The 13,874-nt window shown below is 40.5% G+C and overlaps 1 protein-coding gene across 1 annotated transcript in view; it reads left to right on the top strand.

Annotated features, from left to right (window-relative positions):
• The window catches only part of LOC106545335 (cadherin-23), a 453,671-nt gene that overhangs the window by 379,911 nt on the left and 59,886 nt on the right, over positions 1-13,874 (top strand). The window contains exons 21-26 of the mRNA XM_087702429.1: positions 715-904; positions 1,377-1,522; positions 3,871-4,090; positions 5,633-5,785; positions 11,294-11,407; positions 13,459-13,607. Of these exons, the coding sequence (XP_087558555.1) occupies positions 715-904; positions 1,377-1,522; positions 3,871-4,090; positions 5,633-5,785; positions 11,294-11,407; positions 13,459-13,607 (972 nt within the window). The remainder of the gene's footprint in view (positions 1-714; positions 905-1,376; positions 1,523-3,870; positions 4,091-5,632; positions 5,786-11,293; positions 11,408-13,458; positions 13,608-13,874) is intronic.

Below are 13,874 nucleotides of genomic sequence, written 5' to 3'. Positions count from 1 at the left end.
CTGATCTAGACTGTGCAATTTGGATGGCAACTAGATGGAGTTTTCTCTATCCATCTCTGTGGCCATCCAATGATAGATTTGAGTTTTACAGCAGTTTATATATTATACTAGCCGATAACCTGGTGTTGCCTTGGTATTTATTTATAGGAGGAAAATGTCCGGATCAAACATAATTTCTAATGTTGAATTTTCCCCCTTACTAGAGGGAGCCCCTTGTGGACTACTGTGAAGCCGTTATCATGGAAACTCCACTGCGCTGCACAGAAGTCATTTTACGGCAGTACAGTAGAAGCCATTTTAAGGCACAACAGGCTGTATCTTAACACAACACACACCCTGAGGGGTTTTAGGGGTGTCTTAACCCCACAATATTTGTTTCCAGAGAGTAAGTCATCTGTGTATCAAGTTTGGTTGAAATTGCTTGAGGCATTCCAGAGTGATGCTGGAACACACACACACACAGCCATTTTTTTATATATAGAAGATTACAGAGTAGCTATATTATATTATTGATGCTACGGTATTATGATTGCTGTTGCAATACAAAAGATGCATGGACTTATTTTTTTCAACTACATTGCAAGTGATGCTTATATCCTAAGCATTTCAATGTCATGCTTCTTCTTAGAGCCAGCATAACTGCTCAAAGAAATGAAAAAGGTTGTTTAAAAAGTCTTCATAGGCCTATAAAACACACCTTTCTGATTTCTGTAGGTGGTAGCTTTTGATCCAGACCTCGCAGAAAATGGTTCCCTTGTCTACAGCATCAGACCACCGAATAAGTTTTACAGTCTTAACAGTACCACGGGAAAGATTCGGACAACAGGGGTTGTGTTGGACAGAGAAAATCCAAACCCCCAAGAAGCTGAGCTCATGAGGAAGATTGTGGTCTCCGTCACTGACCGTATGTTTGTTTAGGTTATATTAGCTGCTTCCTTATATTTTTTGGCTAGGATTTACTTCCATATTGGTTTATATCAAGGGTCCCCAAACTTTGCAACTTTAAGACTTGTGGACTTCAACTCCCAGAATTCTCCAGCCAGCATAGCTGGATAGCGGAGTTGAAGTCCACAAATCTTAAAGTTGCTAATTTGAAGACCTCTGGTTTATATGGTATATTGTTGATAAAACTTTGACTTTTCTCTCAGATATTACAGGGTTTTGAAATGCCTATTTCTTTAAAAGTGCTACTTTCTAAATTCTGCTATGTAAGGTTTTTGGTTTTTTTGACATTTCCCAAGACAGCCTAATCCTTGAAGATTTCCATCTCATTTTAAGATGGTTCACCATGACGATGTCCTAGAAAATCTCTTTGACAGGTTTTAATGGAAAAGATGCTGGAGGAATTGATCTTGTGGCTTTTCTGACCCCTGTAGGTGGGAGGCCACCATTACGGGCCACAAGTAGCGCCACAGTGTTTGTAAACTTACTGGATCTTAATGACAACGATCCCACCTTCCAGAACTTGCCTTTTATCACTGAGATTCCTGAGGGTCTTCCAGCAGGGTCATCTGTCTTCCAGGTGAGCCTTATTTTTCATCTTTAATATATGCTAACTTTTAGTTAGAACACCTATTTCCAAGAACATAGTTTGAACTACGTTAAAATTGGATTAGTGGTGGGAATGACTCATGGCATTTTCTTCTCAGCAGTTTGATTACAGTAGTCCTCAACTTACAGCCACAATCAGGATGAGAATTTCCACTGTTAAGCAAGATGGTTGTTAAGTGAGTCATGTCCAATTTTACAACCTTTTTGCCATAATCATTAAGCAAATTGCCATGGTCCTTAAGTGAATCCAGCTTCCCCCCACTGATTTTGCTTGCTGGGAAAGTCGCAAATGGCAATCACGTGATCTTAGGAACTACAATGTAAAAAAGATGAGGAGACTCTAGAAAGAGTGCAGAGAAGAGCAACAAAGATGATTAGGGGACTGGAGACTAAAACATGAAGAACGGTTGCAAGAACTGGGTAGGTCTAGTTTAATGAAAAGAAGGACTACGAGAGACATGATAGCAGTGTTCCAGTATCTCAGGGGTTGCAACAAAGAAGAGGGAGTCAAACTATTTTCCAAGGCACCTGAGGGTAGAATAAGAAGGAATGGGTGGCAACTAATCAAGGAGAGAAGCAACCTAGAACTAAGGAGAAATTTCTTGACAGTTAGAACAATGAATCAATGGAACAATTTATCTCCAGAAGTTGTGAATGCTCCAACACTGGAAGTTTTTAAGAAGATGTTGGACATCCCTTTGTCTAAAGTGGTGTAGGGTTTCCTGCCTAAGCAGGGGGTTGTACTAGAAGACCTCCAAGATCCCTCCCAACTATTCTATTATATTCTATTCTATTCTACAACCGTCATATATCCATGCTGGTTGTTGAGAGCTTGAATTTTTATCACATGACTGCCTGACTGCTACAATCACAAGTCACTTTTTTCAGTGTAACTTCAAATGGTCATTAAACAAATAGTTGTAAGTCAAGGATTACCTGTACAGTACAGTTTTCTACAAAAGGCGTCCCTTCCCTTTCAAAATTAAGTGATCAAATGCTGTTTCTTTTGATATCATCTTCCCATTTTTTATGGTGAGACATAATGATGAAACAGAAGTTGGACAGCCCAGTGTTTCTCAACCTCAACAATTGTAAGATGTGTGGACTGCAACTCCCAGAATTCCCTGTCAGCGTGCTGGGAGTTTACATTTGCACACCTTAAAGTTGCCAAGGTTGAGAAATCCTCGGAGAGCAGGCTGAGCCCTTGTTCATCCACATTGCACCAAAAGGTCCCGGCTCCAGAGGGTGTATAGATTAAGAAAATCTGTCTCAATTTTATTCAAGAAAATCTGATTAAATGTCAGGAGCCAGCACTGGCAGCATTTCATGTTTGTTTTGTCATGTCCTCACTTTGGATATTATCTCCTTTCCTATCATAGTTGAATTACAAATCTTAATTTTGCCTTTTATTATCATCTAACTTTCTACTTTATTTCCTATATTTTAAAATAAGCAAGAGATTTAAATGTCAGTAGTAATCTCTAAAGGCCACTCAGGAGGCACCCCAACCTGCTATTTGAACACTATTGTATTAAGATTTGTAATGCAAAATTCGACTATGATAGCAGTGAATGGGAAAAAGATAAAAATAATTTAATAGTATCACTATTACGCTTAATGGAAGCAAATACACTGTGAATTAGCCTGACAAATTATTAAAATTAGCAGTGAATTTTATATCTAGGGATAAATAAGGTTCACTCTTGTTTGCCAAGATTACATTAAGCATACAGTGATACCTTAGTACTCAACTGCTTCAAAACTCATCAAATTTAGTACTAGACTCATTTTGATGCGAAAATGTTGACCCAGTACTCGTCATTTGTTTGGTTCTTGATGTGCTGTGATAGGAAGAGGGGGATGACCACTGAAAATGGATAGGAAGTCAGTCATGCTGGAAAGGTTGCCGCAAAAGGAAGTGGGGGATGGTCTCAGAGGGCGAACAGGAAGTTGGCCATGCTTGAAAGGCCACTAACATAGTAAAAGGGACAAGCAGAAAGTTCTCCCCAGCCTAACCAAAGGGTCACATTGTAAGTCACCTGGTTTGATTGGTACTTGTCACTTTTAGTACCAGTCACATATCCTGGAACCAATGAGTTCCAAGGTAGCACTTTATTTGAAAGAGTTGACTTCCATGAATGCTCCACAAAAGAATATTCAACACTGGTGTAGTGACTCCCTAAAGGAAAATATTGATAACTGCTACCTGTGTCTCAGGAAAATAAATTGCTAACTCTGCCGAGATTTTTTTTTAAAAAAAAACCTGCTTTTCTCTCTCATCAGGATGAGTTCCTCAAAGTCTTGTGCTTTCTGTCCTAGGTGGTGGCCATAGACCTGGACAAGGACTTGAATGGCCAAGTGACATATCGCATGCAGGTGGGCATGCCCAGGATGGACTTTGTCATCAACAGCAAGACCGGTCTTATCAACTCCACCACTATTCTAGACAGGGAAAGAATTGCTGAATACTACTTGAGGGTAGTAGCAAGCGATGCAGGGGAACCATCCAAAAGTTCTACCAGCACCCTCACAGTCAGAGGTGATTGATGGACTGAAAGCCTTTGAAAGCTGGCTCAATATCACAACTATATCATATTTTAAATATGCATGTGTGAGTGGGGATGGTGGTTCCCCAAAGCTTGCACAGGGATTTCTTGTTCTAAATCATGTTCTGTGCATTAGTTGGGTCAGTAGAGCATCATCTGGTGCCGAGGTGGCGCAGTGGTTAGGGTGCAGTACTGCAGGCCACTTTAGCTGACTGTGATCTGCAGTTCAGCGGTTCAAATCTCACCGGCTCAAGGTCGACTCAGCCTTCCATCCTTCCGAGGTGGGTGAGATGAGGACCCACACTGTGGGGGCAAGTTGCTGACTCAATTTGCTAAAAAAAATTGTAAACCGCTTAGAGAGGGCTGAAAGCCCTATGAAGCGGTATATAAGTCTAATAAATAAATAAATACATAAATCTGTGGGTTGGTGTCTACTAAGTTGGCTCAAATAAGGCCAGAGTTGAAGAAACGAAATTTTCCATGTATTCTGAGTTACCTGAATATGAATAACAAAATCATACAATTCAGTGTTTCACAAACGTGGGATCTTTAAGATATGTGGACTTCATGGTGGTTGGGGAATCCTGGGAGCTGAAGTCCACATATCTTAAAATTGCTTAGGTTGAGAAACGCCAATATAAATTTTGGCAGGAACTATTCCAGAAAGGAAGGCATTCTTTGTATTTACGCATTAAATTTCTACTTTGCCTTTATTTTTTGCAACTCAAGGGGGTATTCATAATGTTTCCTCCTTCTATTTTCCCCAGGATAATCACCTTAAATTATGGGTTGGGCTGAGAGAGAGTAACTGCCCCAAACTTACCCAGCCAACTTCTATGCTTAAGGATGGACTTAGTCTCCTATTTTCTAGTCCAGCATCAAAACCATTACACCAAACTGTCTCCAATATCTGTCTCCAATATACATACATACATACATACGTACGTACGTACGTACGTACGTACGTACGTACGTACGTACGTACGTGTGTGTGTGTGTGTGTGTGTGTGTGTGTGTGTGTTTATCTTATACATTATATTATTTTCCACCCAAGTTAATATTACGAATATAAACATAAATATGTTTATTATTTTCCTGTGTTATCACTATACTGTATTTTCCAGCTTACATCTCCTTTCTCTCCAGCTCAAATTTTCACACTCCAGAAATTCTAGTGCAGCCAAACAGTTTAATGGCCTAAAAGGTTGCAATCTATGTCAGTCCGTTCCCTCTCTTTCCACTTTCAACTCTAGCTGAGCGTTTTTCAAAAGCTAGCAACTTTAAGATGTGTGCTACCTGGGGAATTTTGGGAGTTATAAGCCTACATATCTGTTCTTCCTTTAATTTTGCTTATTTTTATATATTATTGTAGCCAATTTCCTGGTTTTTTACTGTGAATAAATAATAAAGACATACCTACCTAATAATGTAACTGGCAATAATTACTGTATGGTTGGTTGTAGGTTCTTGAAGGAAGTTCAGAGAATGCTTCTATTGTGCCCCAGAATGAAGTTTGATCAAATTCTCTCTTATAGTTTTAGATGTGAATGATGAAAACCCTACCTTCTTCCCAGCTGTCTACAATGTGTCACTTCTGGAAAATGTACCACGTGATTTCAAAGTGGTTCGTCTGAATTGTACTGACACCGATATGGGCCTTAATGCTGAACTTAGTTATTTCATCACAGGTAGGAGCTTCCACAATTTCAGGGTTAGGAGCCACCTGGTTTATAAGTGGCACAAGAACAGAAGCCACTTAGTTCTGTCCTTATTGCTATTTTTCTTTCAGATTTATATCTGGCCATATCCCAAAGGTTGGGGTGTGATGTTGACAAGTTTTTCAGCCTGCTTAAAAAATGTTTATTTGGTTTACAATACAAAGATCCAAAGCGGAAAAAAGAAGGTGACCTAGAAAACACTCATACAGTTAAAGAGAGACATGCACGAAATTATACAGTCCCCTCTTAACAGGTCATGCAAAGGGACTTGATTGTAGGGACACTTTTTTCCCTCCAGGTATTTTATTTATTTATTCTTTTGTTTGGTTTGTCAAACATGTACAAGATAACAGGTATAAGTAAATACGTGGACATGAACAAAGGAAATGAGTCAGGGGTGGGTTTCTCATCCCGTTCCAACCGGTTCGGTTGGAACGGGGCCGGCGGCGTCCTCGTGCACACGCGTGGTGCACGCATGCGTACTAGCGTCTGCGCGACGCTCCAGCTGCTCCTGGAGGATCGCGCAGGCGCTATATGTGTCCTGCGCACGCGTGGAAGCGCAGAACTCATCAAAACCGGGTAAAGACCGTGGGCGGGCGGGCACGCCCTTCGCCGTTTCCGGAAGTTACTTACTTCCGGGTTCGCCGACCAACCGGTTTGCAGGGACTGCCGCGAACCGGTTGAAACCCACCCATGAAATGAGTACAAATAATTGGGGACAGTAGGACAGGGATGGTAGGCACACTGGTGCACTTATGCACGCCCCCTTTACAGACCTCTTAGGAGTGGGGTGAGGTCTACGGTAGACAGTTTGAGGTTGAAGCTGTGGGGGTTTGAGGATGTAACAACGGAGTCAGGTATACTAGGCATTCCGGGTGTTGACCACTCTGTTGCTGAAGTGGTATTTTCTGCGATCGAGTTTGGAGCGGTTTGCCTTGAGTTTGTGTCTATTCTTTGCTCACGTATTATTGAGGTTGAAGCTGAAGAAGTCGTTGATAGGTAGGACGTTGTAGCAGACAATTTTGTGTACTATGCTTAGGTCGGACCATAAGCGGCATAGTTCCAGGTTTTCCAAGCCCAAAATTTCGAGCCTGGTGACATAAGGGGTTCTGTTGTGAGCAGAGGAGTGGATATGTGCCAATTTCTTTCCAAGAGAACCATCCACTGATTCTTTTCTTGCAAAGTGGAGCTTCTGCCAATCCATCTCCTCGCTTGTAACTTGACAGGGGAGACAAAATCTTCTGCGGACAATAGTCTGTTTTCTTACCCACCAGAACTGTGAGAGCATCAGTGCAAAGCAGTAGGGGAAGTAAATCTCTCTCAGCAAGGGGAGGCTTTCATCCTGCCATTTTCAAGGCTAATTTGCATGGAGATTTGCATACATTTTCCTATAATGTTTTGCAAATGATAGCAGAACTGTTTTGGGTTGTTTGCTCCTGAGAATTATCTATGCCTCATCAGACTGAAAGAGTCATCAGCTGCCTTATGTCTGCTGAATGTGAATGTGACAGTTTGAAAAAGGCATTGTGGCTGAATCCATTTGCGGTGTTTGTTGAAGTGTAGCCAGGTATGTTAAATTCAGATGTACACGCTGAAAAGACCTCAAGTTCCATTATAAACATGCATTCTTACAGAAGATCATGTTTGACTTTAGGCCTGAGTTTTTTTCTTTCTTTCAGATTTACATGATTCCCATTGCAGAACGTATGAAACAGTTTTGATCGGCCATGATACTTCCTACATTTTAAAAATGTGAAAATATTTTTCTTTAAAAAAAGAATGCAACCCACTGCATCTCTCTGAAAGATGCGCAGCCTCTTAACCTAACCTTTTGGATAGTGAATAACAAAGGAGACTTTTTCTCTCAACTGTGCCCAATTTCATCTTCTTCCTGTATTTTAATTTGTAATTTTATAATGTCATTTAGGAATTTTAAAATCAGGTGTTATAGGATCTGAGCTACTAAGTGAAAGCACTTTCTTCAAAGATCTTATCCATTCCATATATTGCATAATGTACATTAAAAAGATTATTTGTTTCACATTTAATATTATTATTACAGAGACCAGAACAATTGAAAGCACTCAGTATATATACACTTAAAATTCTAGTATAAAATAATAAATAACAACTAAAATCTACAATAAAATCCAGTGTCAATTATACATGGTCTGACTATATGATAGTTGCAATCCCTAAACTGTGTGGCCTGTTGTAGGATCAACGCTAAAAGGGAAATGACTAACAGTGCAAAGGGTTTGCCACAATTGCTATATAACAGTGATGGCGAGCCTTTCTTGGCCCGTGTGCCAAAAGCATGACCACAGTGTGCATGCGTGCAGGACCAGCACTCCCCACCATTTTTGGCGTGCTTTTTTTGCCCTCCCGAGGCCCCAGAGGTTTTATAGGCGCCTGGGGAGGGCGAAAATAGCTTCCCTGAAGCCTCCGGAGCACAAAAAAACGGCCCTACGGGCAAACTGGAAGTTCAGGAACGGACTTCCGGTTTGCTCGTAGGGCTGGTTTTAGCCCTCCGGAGCCTTCAGGAAAGCCTCCTGAGGGCTCCTGAACGGTTTGGACGGCTAAAACCGGCCCTACAAGCAACCCAGAAGTGACTTCCGGTTTGCTCGTAGTGTCATTTTTTGCCCTCTGGAGCCTTTAAGGGAAGCCCCTGAGGGCTCCGGAATGCTCCGGAGGGCTAAAACCGACCCTACGAGCAAACCGGAAGTCCGTTCCTGAATTTCTGGTTTGACCGTAGGACCGGTTTTTCATGCTCCGGAGGCTTCAGGGAAACCTCTGGAGGGCGAAAAATGCTCTCAAAAAGAGGCCGAAGTCAACTAACAGGGCAAGCCTCGCGTGCCCGGACAAATAGCTCCACGTGCCACCTGTGGCACGCATGCCATAGATTCGCCATCACGGCTATATAACATCACTATGGTGGAGAAGCAGGGGTGAAATCCTAGTGATTCGGGCTGGTTTGCCTGAACCAGTAGTAAAAAAATGCTTAACAAAGTAAAAAAAAGTTCCGACTATCAGCTGTGCTGTGTGATGGTAGGAACTTTTTAAAACTTTTCTTTTTAGCATTTGGGGTCCGTTTTTACTCCCAGGAGGCTTTCCTGAGGACTTCTAGGCCAAAAAACAGGGGGGGGGATGTGGGAAGGGAGGGAGGGAGGGAGGGAGGGAGGGAAAAAAAGAAAGGGAGGAAGGACCACAAACCTGGCACTAGATGCAGCTTCAGAGGATACCTTGAAAGAGTGCAGCAATCCAGGAAGGAACCTGGAGGTCATCTAGTCTAACCCCTTGCTCCAGCAATTGTTAAAGTGAGTTTCTGTATTTTGACCTGCCCAGTCACATGACTACATAGCCATGCCCATCCAGTCACATGATTCCCACCAAGCCATGCCCACTGAAACTGGTAGTAATTTTGTTTTAGATTTCACCACTATGGAGAAGACATGTGTTTGCGACGAATCCCCAGTGCTGCTATGTAGAATCTAGCCACAGAATCTAGTACATTTAATATGATTTATTCTAAAAGAAGTTTTAAGCCCCAGTGTTTTTAGTGGAAGAGATTTAAGAATGTAGTTCTATTCTGCCCAAATTTGATCCACTAAACTATTGCATTCTATTATCTATTTCCACCTGCAATGTTAATTGATAATCCCAGCTTGCTTCCACCACTTCTGAACAGCAGAAAATAGCAAAAGTTACTAAATCTTTGAAGAACTGGCTGATGCTTGTCACTAAAGGAGCATTTGGACAGGACTGCTTGGTGATCAAAAGTTGGCTTCTGCCATCTCTTTTTTGTTTAAATCCGCGAGACATAAAAACACATACTTTTAATTGGATAAATGTTCTTTATTTGGTTCTCACTGTAAGGTAGACTATCTCTGCTTGCCTGGTCGGTGGGATTTACAATAGAAGTCTGAAATGATAAACGCAGTATTTTCAAAGTCTTGAAATGTTGTCTGGTTTTGCCCTCTACTGCCCAGACCTCCAAATGACACCTTGAATTTTTGTCACACTCTTCACTATTTTATAAATTCAGGAATCAAAAGGGTTAACTTGGATGAAAAGGGGAAAAGGCATGAGATAGAGCATCTGCAATTCCCAGATTCGGTCTATAGCTTTTCCAGGAAGGCTTCAGAAATTCCTCCTGTGAATTAGAATTAATATCCATACTGGTGGATTAAATGGGCCTATGATTTGATTTCAATAGAATGTAATTTCCATGACAATTCCTGACCCGTGACAATTTAAATTTGTTTAATACAATAAATCTGTAGTTTCACTTGTGTCTAACTAAAACAATTCATTTTGAGATGCATTATTTAAAATGAGATTCCTCCTAATTTAGGCCATAGAAGTTAGCTTACAGGCGGAATTTTCTTTCTGTATCATGTGCCTATTAGTATTAGCTTGAAAATGGTTTGGGGGTTCATTCCCCCCCCCACATAATTCACCATTAAATGACTTTGTATTTCTTAGGCAAATATTTCATAATTTTATTCACAAGGGTAGATATTGCAGAATGCTTCAGACCAATTTCTTGTTGCAAAGGACAGGCTGTAGGGCAGAAAGGGAGACGGTAGAAGGCTGAAATTTTGAAAACGGAAGCCAACTCACATGAAGTTGGTTGAGGGCCTGAATCCTGGATAATTTTCAGCCCCATTTATATGCGGTGACAGTGTCAATCCTACCATTGTAAGCATATGCATGGAGAAACACTGTTGAATGTCAATATCTCAATTTCTTAGTTCTATAGGTCGTAATTCCAAAGAAAATGCATATGGATGTTTATCCAAATGCATATGTTTAGAATAGTGCCCAAAATTGTGGAAATCTTTTGGGAGAAGTGCATTTTTGAAGTTTGATGGCTAATAACACCACTTTTTCTTTGGGGTAGTACCTTAAAATTATATATCAATGGAAAGATAATTTAATCAGGAATGTAATGCAACAATGTTTGTTCAATTATCTGTATTCTATAAAAAGTTATAACCAAATAACCATAAAAAGGAAGCACAACTTGCTTAGGTTGATCTTAGTTTTCCTTCGTCTGATTGTAGCCAATGAGCATGAATGTTTAGAGAGCCAATAAGGTGTCATCTTGTATTGGCAATGAGGCAATCAGATCACAGTAAGATTCAGTTATTGATGTCATGTATTGAAGCTGAGAGGAGGACATTTGTCAAATATTTTTTTGTATAACTTGTTTTTTCACTTGTTTTAAGTATTTCACTTTTCTTCTTTATAACTGCTATACTAATAGCAAATCCTTCATAAAAGTTATTGCATTACATTCTTGATTAAATTATCTTTCCATTGATATATAATTTTATATATCAATGGAAAGTGGTGTTATATTAGCCGTCAAACCTCAAAATACTGTACACTTTTCCCCAAAGGTTTCCACAATTTTGGCCACTACTATATATAGATACAAATCATGTCATTATTTTCTTCTATTTTTCCTTGCAGGTGGAAACCAGGATGGAAAATTCAGTGTTGGCTTTAGAGATGGTATAGTTAGAACGGTTGTCAACCTGGACAGAGAAACCATGCCATTCTACAGCCTTATCCTAGAAGCCATTGGTAAGCATGTCTATGTCAGGGTTCCAAATAGCATCCAAAAGTAAATCAGAGTCCAAGGCAAAATATCGCTCAAAGTTCCAATTTATTAAGAGAGCTATATTGGCACATCTGGGAAAACCCAAATCTGAAAGCTTCCCAGTTTTCCTCACCTAGTTGAAAGTTCAATATCTTGCCCGCACGCGCACAAGTCCATCGCATGGTCCAATCTCCCACTGCCATGCTGGCAGTTCCACCCATCCAGGTGCAGAGATGCAAAGACAAAGGATGACCGTGGTTTTCTAGAAAGAATTTTGTTATGGCTACATCGCATCTCACTTCTTACAATCCTCCCGCCCATTTTCCCACAATAGAAAATGCATAGCAGAATAATAGAAGTGTAGCAGGCCAAAGACCCAAAACAAAAGATGGCTGCAGGCCTGACAATCTATTCTTCATCCTTCTCTTAAGAACTCATATTTCAGCTTTTGGGGTAAGGAATTTGTCTAAAGGACTTTAATTTGCAAACTGGTAGTATAGTTTTCCCACCTCAAGTTTTCAGAAAGAGAAAATTGGCTTTTACTGATCTTTAGGCTATCATAGATGAGCCATGGATTTTTATCTATTATTGTGGAAAGGAACCTCTTTGTAGACTTCTACGAGGTGTAGTTTCTGTTTTATGAACTTAGCAATAGCACTTAAACTTATATACCGCTTCACAGTGCTTTATAGCCCACTCTAAACAGTTTATGGAGTCAGCGTATTGCACCCAACAATCTGGGTTCTCATTTTACCCACCTTGGAAGGATGGAAGGCTGAGTCAAGCTTGAGCCTGGTGTGTTTTGAACTGATGAACTACAGGCAGGCAACAGGCAGCAGAAGTAGCCTGCAGTACTACACTCTAACCACTGTGCCACCGACACTCATGTATTCTTGTATTCTTCAGCATATTGTTGGCTGAAATATAAGTGAACTACTGCCATGCACTGTTTGAATGTAGATTAGTTAGGAGAAAAATGGCAATCATAGGAATTAAGCATTTATTTTAATATCTGTGATACGTAGATGATACATGATAACACATATTTATGAAATATTATACACCGTTCAGAATGCAGTCATTTTTGCAGGGGAAAATTCCTGCAACAATGTTTACCATTCTGAGCATCAGATTGTTATACAACGAACACGTGGGCAAGGATATTCAGTGGCTTAAAGAGTGTCCTGCACAAAATGTAAATGTTTTCCATCAAGCAAGATACTACAATGTAACCAAAATCATGGTCAAATAGAGATCTTGCATTCCAAAAATCAGAAGCAGTTGGGGGAAAAAGGCGAACAAGTTGCCAGAAACCATGTCTTGAAGACACAAAGATTAGTTTATAAGATCCCAAAAGAAGTGGTTACTGTATTGTACAGTATCAATTCTGGTCTAATGATGCCTCTTAGATTAAGAAGAATTAGAAGTAATTGAACAACAGTACTTCAAATATAATCTAATATAAGTTAAACAAAAGCTGCAATGTTTATTAGATACAACCTTCTGTCTTATCTTTGTTCTCTTTCCCTGGTATTGTTGCTCGTTTACATTCTAACCAGACGTAAAGCTTTCCTGGAGTTCATGGACCAGGTTTTTTTTATCAAACTTGGCAACTATTAGGAGGTGATGTTCAGGGGTGGGTGAAAAACTCTCCCCCCACCCCATTGTGGTGCAGGAGGCCGACTAGCAATGGGCCAACGAATCCGTTGCTGCAATTTTTGAAGCCCACCCCTGGTGATGTTGATGTCCTCACATCATAAAGTTGCCAAGAAGAGGAAACACTATTGTAGACATAAACGTTTAAGTCCAATCCCAAGTACGTACATGCCTACCTAGAAAAGTTAATTGCTAGGAGCCTGACAGTAATGGCTCAGAAATTATTTTAAATGAAGATGGTAGACAGAAAGGTATGAAGCACTTCACCCTTATTTTCTTTAGAATTTCCTATGATTGGTCATTCGCAGTCCGTGGAATGGACAGAGCTTTTCTTCCGAACGTTAGCCGATGACCCAGACCCTGTGTTTTGTTCTCACAGATAATGGCCCGACGGGAAAAAGAAGGACTGGTACTGCAACTGTTCATATCACAGTGCTGGATGTTAATGACAACCGACCCATCTTCCTCCAGAGCAGTTATGAAGCTACTGTGCCAGAAGACATTCCCGATTACAGCAGCATTGTACAGGTATGCAGCTAAACTTTTCAATAAGGTTCGGTGCATAAAGAGGGAGGGGAGGGAGGGACAAATGAGAAGCAACAGCTTCGTCTCACCGCAGTCGAGCTGTTAGCTATAATCGTATCAAAAGAGTTCAAATCAGCTAGATGGCGTTAATGTGAGCCAAGGCCTCTGTGCCAGATATGTGCTGTTGCATGAACTCCATTGCAATTAGCAATCACTCATTTCCTCTATCATTGGAAACTCTTAACCGTAGGTAATGATTTAAAGGCATTA

The sequence above is a fragment of the Thamnophis sirtalis genome, unplaced genomic scaffold (genome assembly GCF_051295495.1).
Source record: "Thamnophis sirtalis isolate CommonGarterSnake01/CBP01778 unplaced genomic scaffold, rThaSir2_p1.2 scaffold_15, whole genome shotgun sequence".
Lineage (NCBI taxonomy): Eukaryota > Metazoa > Chordata > Lepidosauria > Squamata > Natricidae > Thamnophis > Thamnophis sirtalis.
Note: the sequence above shows the minus strand (reverse complement) of the source record. Positions and strands in the feature narration are given on the sequence as shown.